General features: G+C 40.1%; 1 protein-coding gene across 1 annotated transcript in view; it reads right to left on the bottom strand.

Moving 5' to 3' along the window:
* Positions 1-1,847: 1,847 nt before the first annotated feature.
* Positions 1,848-8,985, bottom strand: part of ednrba (endothelin receptor Ba) — a 7,806-nt gene continuing 668 nt past the window's right edge. Inside the window, exons 3-9 of the mRNA XM_005741999.2 lie at positions 8,114-8,590; positions 7,225-7,337; positions 6,189-6,393; positions 5,433-5,582; positions 4,990-5,123; positions 4,784-4,892; positions 1,848-2,736 (exon numbers count right to left, since the gene is read on the bottom strand). Coding sequence (XP_005742056.1) covers positions 2,602-2,736; positions 4,784-4,892; positions 4,990-5,123; positions 5,433-5,582; positions 6,189-6,393; positions 7,225-7,337; positions 8,114-8,527 — 1,260 coding nt within the window. The 5' untranslated portion in view covers positions 8,528-8,590 and the 3' untranslated portion in view covers positions 1,848-2,601. The remainder of the gene's footprint in view (positions 2,737-4,783; positions 4,893-4,989; positions 5,124-5,432; positions 5,583-6,188; positions 6,394-7,224; positions 7,338-8,113; positions 8,591-8,985) is intronic.

Raw genomic sequence — 8,985 nt, 5'->3', positions numbered from 1 at the left:
TAATTACATCGTAAGGTTTTAAAACTGAGCTTTAAAATGAATAGTGATAATAAAAACTGAAAGAGCTGACAGTGATCACTGCCTTTTTTTAGGAGCGTGTTCAGATTAAATAGAACAAGATACAATACAACATGTTAAAAACACAACACCTTAATAAAGGTAGAGTAGTTTGGACCTGGAAGCAGAGTTCATACGTCATCACTTAAAGACTGGATTGGTTGTAGAGTATGTCAGGTTTGTTATTTTGACTGTCCCCTCCTTGATGTTTATTTGGATGAGCAAATGGTGGGAAATTATCAACTAATTCTATTGCTGGCTAGCAGCTTGGTTAGCGAGGTATTTTAAATAAAATGCTAATTTTGGTTAGAGCACAACAGGCTTAAATCAAAAAGTTTCTGGGTAAATTACTGGAGAAAGTTAAAAACCTAAATGGCCAACTCCTTAGTGTGTGTTATTTTGGAAAACTTATAAAATGTTATACCTGTTAGTCCTTTAAAATAGCCAGGTCTTAGATTACATATAACTTAGGGCTCCAGTTAAAAAATTTACCCATCTGTAATATACATGTATACACACACACACACACACACACACACACACACACACACAAACACGACATTATGGTACAAGGTAAGGAGTATTGGAACTATATTTACGGCACTTAGTAGCTTCATTCCCCCATCCACCCCCAGAAGCTGGAAGAATTTGTAAAAAGCCAACCAGCTAAAAAAGAAAAGCAATACATTACATTAAGCTATAGCTCACCAGGGGATATTCATATAGGCTTTTGTAAAGCTACACCCTTTTAGAACCCTTTTTGTACAAATGTAAAAAAAATGTGTGGAAAGGATTCTTTTACCACTGGGCAGTACCAGACTACTTCTAATTTGACACATAAATCTACATTTACAGCTTTTCTTACAGCTTCTTGAACTACCAAAATAAACTTGCCTGGGTCAATAAATGAGTTGATTTTAAACAGTACTTTTGTGGTTTGATTATAGAATATTGGATAAGTAGCTCACTGAACAAAATTCGCTCTGTTAGCCAAGTTGTGTAGCAGATTATTTAATTATTTATTTTTTTTATGTAGCACTGATCTAGGAGGTGATCAATCACACCAGTAAGAGGGCCAGCATTATCCAAAACCAGATAAATCAGTTTACCCTCTGTTTGAAACAGATGAAAAAGTAATTCAGAGAGGAATGTACTGAATGTGATTATGTTCAGTTAGGGCTAGTTACAGGAGTGGTGGGTTTGATTTGATGTCAAACCACACTGGATTGTTTGAAGACTTGCTGGAGGAACAAAGGCAGAAAGGTTATGGCAGAGAGACGAAACAGGAATGTGCAGAGATAAGGAAGTAAAAAGTAAGGGAGAGGACAAAGAAGTAGTAAAAAAGATGAGAAAAACAGACATAAAAAAAGACAGTGATGGCAAGGAGAGTGGATAAAGAAATGAAACAAGGAAGGGTGGTGAGAGATCAGAGGACAGAGAGCTTCTTTGACAGCTAATGTGACATGCGTGACACTGGTTTAGCCTCAAGCAACATTCCCAGGTCAGAAATGTGTGTGTGTGTTTGTATGTGTGTGTTTGGGGCAAAGAAGTGGGGAGAAAAACAGAGAGATCACAGTAATGTTCTGTGTTGGCACTCGCCATCACATGATGCTGCCTGCTGTCACACTTAAATCGAGGCCACATGCTCAAACACCCTCCCACACACACTAACACACACACACACTCCCACAAACACAGAATACACCATACACTTAAGCCAACAGCAGACAGACCTAAAAAGAAATCTTTAAAAATTAATATAAAAATAATTTACTGTTTTCTTTTTGTAATATAGTCATGATTTTATGTGTTATATTTATTGAAAAAAGAAACCCTACATTAAAGGTAAGGAGTCAAATTAAGATAATCAGGCACTAATATAATGACAAAAAGCCTCAGGAACAGGCCAAGTATGGAACAATATGATACAATAGCTGACGGTATCACAGCTGAAGTCACACAGCGTCAGTAGTTTTGTTGCTAGTGAGAATACACAAAGAAAATAAATTTCAAAGCATTAACAAGTATGCAAAAGCATGTAAAATGCTCATGTACATTCATTTTTTTTACAGAAAAAACATGCAAAATCCCCAAATGGCTGTTTTACAAGATGCTGAAGTATGTAACAAATACACTACAATGCATACACTATCCAGGCTGCAAGCCTGGGAAGCTGTCTTAGCTTATCAACCCTTAACCCCCAACTTTACACAACATAGTTGAACTTTGCTCCTGTTCAGTTCTCCATTTTTAATGTTATTCATGCCTGTATAAATTTGATACTTCCTATCCAAGAGTGCAGCTTTGGAGGCGTGCTGACACTTCATTCTTGGACAGAATGAGTGTGGCACTCCATGATAAGTGCTAAAAGTTTCAGGTTAGATTGAGTTGCAGTGAGAGCTGATTTCCGGCGGTATGTAATTGATCTTAAGAGTTTAAGGACATTTCATATTATGCTGTAGATAAAAACAAATGGGTCCCTGTCCTCATTTACGCAGGCATACTTCGATGTTTTTTGGTTGTTTCTCACTTCTGGGCCTCTCCTCAGGCTGTCGAGGACTTGTTGGTCATGCGAGAGTTGCTCTGTTCGGAGCCTCGGTCGCTGACTTTAAGCTTCATGCACGACTGCTTTTCGTCCATTAACATCTCTGTCGTTACGCACCAGGAGCACAGACAGGACTAAAGAAGAAAAGAAACTGTGAGGCTTAGGCTGCGAGAAAAGAGGAAGAGTGTGAACACTGTTCGCACTTTGACAAAATAGTGACTGATTCTTACAGCCTTTTTTTGTTGCAGCCTTAGAAATATTTCATCACTGTAAGAAATAAGCTTATTCTCTTTTTGTTGTATCCCTACTACTTTCTTTATGGTAGAGCTAAAGCCAGCAGCTAGTTAGCTTGGCACAGAAATGTAAGCCTTGTCTAGAAATAGTCCAAGTTAGTAAAAGTTAAGAAAAATTTCTGGGACCAAACACGGAGGCATCACTGAGAGTTAAAATCACTAAATGCTCTTTCATCTCCAATAAAATGATCAGTGTAGCCATCCTTCTAGTGGAAGGTTAGGCAGTGCAGGTTTCCACTTAAATATGAAATAACATTTTCTGAATGAATTTTTTTCTGAAAAAACAAAAAATTAAAACACACACCTGTATAACATTGGAAGTAAACAAAGGCAGAAAAATAAACATGAACATCATTCAGAGGGTTTGTGAAGTTGGGTTAGTTGATATATAATAGTGTGCTATCTGGTGGCTAGCCTTAGAGCTATGGTTAAGCTAAAATAAATACAATACTACTGTAAAGATGTAGCATGAGGATTAAACTATTTTCAGTAAAAGTTCATACTGAGGATATCTGGTGGGCTGAGACAAACAGCATCATATGGCAGGAAGAAGAGGCCAAAAATAACTATGAGTGATATGTCATCACTTAACTAAGGCTACGTTCACACTGCAGGTCTTAATGCTCAATTCCGATTTTTTGATCAAATCCGATTTTTTGTCTGCTTTTTCACACTACAAATAAAATGCGACAGCAAACGCGCTCTGGTGTGAACGCTCAAAGCGGCCCGCATGTGCAAAAGAAGATGTCACACACAACGCGCTGTTTAGACCCAGACCAAACAGTATTGTTTGACTGATGGCCCTTAATATAAAGACTTCGGACTTTACGTTTCCCAATTTTTGCTTCAAGTTATTTTGTTATTTACATAATAATGTAAAAATAACCTAATAATTATCCTTATTGCTGTTTTAGAGAGGAGCGGTGCTTCAAAGGATAGTTGCAGATTTCTGTCAGAATCTGCAGATTATACAGTATAAATAAAATATTCACGTTTCTCCAACGTTTTCTTCCCAACAGTTTCACTAACATCTACGCTGGATGGCCAGGAAGCGTTCGCGATGTCTTATCGGGTGCTTCTCAGGAGCTGATAATTGGCGTCTGTCTCGTGTCAGTGACGTAAAAGACGGATTTAATGCGACTTGACCATTCAAACAGCAGTCGTTTTCTAAAACATCGGATATGTATCGGGTTCAGTACCACATACGAAAGTGACCCAGATCGGATTTGAAAATATTGGATTTGTGCCGTTCACACTGTCATACCATGATCGGATATGGATATAGGGTCAAAAAAAATTGGATTTGATGCGCTTTCGCCTGCAGTGTGAACGTAGCCTAACAGATGGCTTAATTTTGTGTTGTAAAGACAAAAACCTGTGTCCACACGGGGAGCGATTAGTTCATTGTGCATTGCTTTCGAGCTAATGGTCGATTGGCTATGATGTAGTGATCACTGGTATCCTAAGCTCCTTTTCCATTTGTACCTACTCAGATCAGGTTTTTTCAGGGTTTTCCATTGAGTGATAGTACCTGGTATCAGGTACTAAAATGGTACCTGCTCAGATGGAGTTCAAAGCAATCTGACCATGTACTAAAATGTGACATCGTCAGACTGCATGCCACCGAATGGCTGGTCAGTTCTGAGAGAGTCTCGTTCACAGAAATCAAAACTGCCATTTTTGATATCCGACATCGAGAGAATTGGTTACAGAAAGCAACTCCCACGAGTCTGACGAAAAGCCACAGATCGAGCAGCAGGTATATTGTTGCCTCGGTGTCCGCCTTTGTTGTAGTGTTCGTGTTATGGGAGGCTCGGCCACCAATAAACGAAATACATTAGCAAAATAACCAAAAAGTAAAGCCTTTTTTGAGTGAGTCACACTTTACCCTGAAGCAGTTCTTGAAGCGCTTGCTGACCATGTAGAGGGCGATGGGGTTGATACAGGAGTTGACAGATGCCATGTTGATGCCAATGTAGTCCAACACCAAAAAGAAACTAAAACACGTCACAGTGGTATATTAGTCTTCCACTTCACACTGTCTTTGGGGAAAGTTTTTTTATCTACTAAATTATCATGACTTCCCCTCCATACCTGAGCAATTCACACCGGTTTGGATCCTTTTCATCATAGATGGTGAGCTTCAGGATACGGCTGAGGTGGAGAGGCAGCCAGCACAGAGCAAAGACTAAAACCAGACAAAACACTGTCTTCGCCACCTCCCTCCGCTGAACACACACAAAAACACATAAATTACAGTTTGGCACTGAAGTAGCTGTGGTGAAACTTAAGCCTTAAAGGAATTAGGCATCATTGGAAACATGTTTTCCCCTCAAAATGTAAAACATTTGTTATCAGGAATCAAATTGAATTCAGTAGGAAATGGGAGTTGCAAATTAGGCAGAAAACAGTGCAGAACATTACTTTAATAGCATTGTCTGTTTATCGTCCTATTACATTAGGAAAAATATCACTTTAACTCAACTAAATATGTCGTCAACAAACAGGCCTAATAAAGTGAGTTTTCACCATCTTACCTGCTTTAAGTGGTCGCTGAGCGCAATCTGCATGCCATTCTTCTTCCTCAGCATCTCACAGGTCATCAGGGTGTAGAAAATGGCAGTGCAGGCCAACGGCAGGCAGAAATACACACTGAACAGCCACCAGTCCTTTGCTGATTTATAAAACTGCACAGAGAACATAGCAGGACTGCACTGGATTAGGCACAAACATCTGTGCTGGAAATCTTTAGTTAAAGGTGAAGTATGTCAGAAGCAGATGGATTTTAATGGTGTGTAACCACGGTGTGACCTGGTTGACTCTAGGGTGTGTTTCAAGTTGCTCTTGACATGGTTTTACAAATCAAGTTATCATAAGGCCCCAGTGGGAATAAATGTATTATTCTTTTTACATGAAGATAGACGAATGTAATGGCAAATACATTATATTAATCCATTAGCTATTACGCTACACATAATCAACCGCTGTAGTGTTTTCTGTCACCCAAGTGGGGGATGTTCTAATTCTTATGATCCATGACTTTTTTTCTTTTTGACAGTGTTTCATTTCTGGGAACTCTTCCTAACCCCGATCTAGCGGGGAAGCTGTCACAGTCTGATTACGAGTGCTTATGGTTTTAAGTGTACGTATAAGCGTATGCACACACATGTACACATTCACCTCTGCGTCTGTCCATATAAGTATGTGTTATACGACATACAGCTATGTCAACACGTACTATTTTTCTGCACAGCGAACCACAGGCCTTTAAAAGTCGGTGTGTTACAGCTCACCCTCATGAATTCGGTTTTCTGCACGGGGTGCAGCAAGCAGATCCTCAAATGTTCTCCTTTGTAGTTCATGGTGATCATGTCGAAGGCTATCGCCTCTGGCACAGCCAGGATGATGGATATTATCCAGATGAGCGCTATCTCGATAGCCATCCATTTTGGAACTCCGATCCCTTTGATACGGCTCCATGAGGCCACGGCACGATACCTGGAAGATGTGTGACATGTGGAGTCAGTTAGTTAAAGGAAGAGTTTGATGGCTCGGGAAATGTACTTAGTTGTATTTTTATTGAGAGGCAGCTCATAAGATGGCTATCACTGGTATATTTACATGGTGACTACATTGTACAATAAAGCAATTATAAAAAATATATATAACTCATCTGTTTAAAATGTATTTATTCTTAAAGTTTTGCATTAGAAGTGTATGACTCATGCAGCTAGAGCCACTTGCTACCTGTTAGCCTTACCTCAGGTAGGTCCACCACTAAACTGGGTCTTTCAACCACATTTTTAGTGTTGGCATTTTTAACAGAAACACAGTGGCTTCCTGTGTAGTTAAGTGATCTGCCCATTAGGTCTGTGCTTAGCACTGTCTGTATCTGTATGACACACAAATATGTTTGCAGCTTGCTCACATGAACTTGCTTACTTGTAATGGCAAAAATGCTAAACCTGAGGCTTCCAAACAGTAGTCCAGAAACCATCTCCATGGTGACTGCGATACAGTGTGACATAAGTTACTGTTTTAATTCCTTTGTTTTTGCAATTTAAAAGAAAAATTGTGGATTTATCACCAAGGTGTCTTTCATACACTTTTTTTTTGTTTTGGTTTATTTGAGCCCTTTTTATGTTCACCGTTCAATAATGGCATTAACAAAATGTCAGTTTACTAATGCATCAAAGTTGACAGCAGCCAGTGGGAACAAGAGAAAAAGTGAGGATAAAAAGGCACTGCTTTTTAATTGCAGTTGCAGCACTAAAAAAACAAAACAAAAAAGCAAAGATTGTTGTTCATTTGCCATGGCTTCATGCTTACCTGTCAATACTCAACGCACACAGACTCAGCACTGTAATCCCCACTGAGGATTTCTGCACAAATGGCACCAACTTGCACAGAGTCACCCCGAATGGCCAATCCTCCGCCAGGAGCTGTATAGAGAGAGAAAGAGTTGATGACAGACTTAAACCATGGTAGGAAAGGAAGCAAATTTACTATCCCCCATTTTTACTCAGCCTCAGGCATCCAGTTCAGGCCAGGCATGTGTGAACCTGAACTTATCGTTCTTTTCTTGCCAGGTTTAACATTTTGGTCTTTTCCTTAAAACCACGAGTCCTGTTTGCCTCGGTTTAAACTCCAGGCACTGTGACCTAGTGAGAACACTCGCAGAGAAGAAGAAAACTCTGCTAAGCATGAAAGATATGGAACCTTTCATGCTGTCTTTGGATGGGTGTCTGGAATGTGATTGAAAACCTATTAAAATCAGATGTGAACATGTTTCTCTCCGTACCACCCCGTCTGTCCTGTCATTGCTATGGTATGCGGCTGTGACCAGTTGTTTTAACATGCTTGCCCCCTTACCCAAATATACAGACGCTCTTGGTTCTGTCTCTCTCCCTCACTCACTCACTCACACAAAAGGAGCCCAACAGATTAAAACATACCAGAGACATAAGGGGATATGGAGGGGCTCAGAATCCAGTAAGGTAATAACATTTTGAAAATTATGTGGAAGCCTGCTTTTACAAGCATGTGTGTGTATGTGTGCTCACGAGTTTAATAGGAATATTTGAGTACTTGTCTGGGATGTAGCTAAATATTTGTGCATGACCTCACAAAGTTACAGTTAAGTAAAAATAATGTTAAGCAGCTCATGCTTTCCTATGACTTAAGTACTGTTCCTATGCTATTCTGCAGTTTTTCTCACCTTATAAACATTAATGGGAATGGCGATGATGATATGTAGCAGGTCTCCAAGTGCCAGGCTGCCGATCAGTATATTTGGCCCGTTATGCATACACTTATTCTTATAGATGATCCTCAGAAGAGTGGAATTCCCAATAATACCGACAACGAAAACCAGGCAGGACACCACTGTGTTGATGTACTTGAAAGTGTCTCGGATTTCTGTGGGTCCGGTGCACATGGGTGGCAGGCGGCGGCGGGGCATGGTGCTGTTGGGCCGCACCGCACCCTGCACATCTCGTTCCACGAGCCCTTGTTTCTGGGTAACGGTGAGAGGCTCCTGGGGCACTTGTTTCTTTGGCTCCAGCTGTCCACTGGCCACAAGTATGTGGACTGCCAAAGCGAGTAACTCCAAGCAGAGGAGATGAGTCCTCATCCTTTGATTTTGACTGTGGCTTTTATTCAAGAAACGGCCTGCAGCTGATCTTCTTTAGAGCTCCTGGAACACAGATTAGAAACACTGTGAACAGGCCTGGTGTTGAACTACAGCAGCAGTTCTTAGACTTTTTTTTGGCATTCAGAAGCTGAAAACAGTTTGCACTCCACACCCCTCAAGTTTTTCTTTGATCAGAAATTAATTTTAAAAAATTTGTGTGTGTGTGGGTTTTTTTTTAATTCCCCCTAAAAAAAAAAACCCCTTAATGAATTAATAATTCAAATCATTTTTACTTCATATTTTTCATCTGGCACCCCAACTTCAGGGGCTCTGCACCCTACCAGTGGGGCCACACCACATTTTAACTTTGGCTAAAGGATCATTTTTATTTCCATTTTTTTTTTGGAGAGAGAGAGAGAGAGAGAGAGAGAGAGAGAGAGAGAGAGAGAGAGAGAGAG

This window comes from Pundamilia nyererei, unplaced genomic scaffold, assembly GCF_000239375.1.
Source record: "Pundamilia nyererei isolate P.nyererei 1_Seehausen unplaced genomic scaffold, PunNye1.0 scaffold00115, whole genome shotgun sequence".
NCBI lineage: Eukaryota > Metazoa > Chordata > Actinopteri > Cichliformes > Cichlidae > Pundamilia > Pundamilia nyererei.
This window is presented reverse-complemented; position numbering and strand designations above follow the sequence as displayed.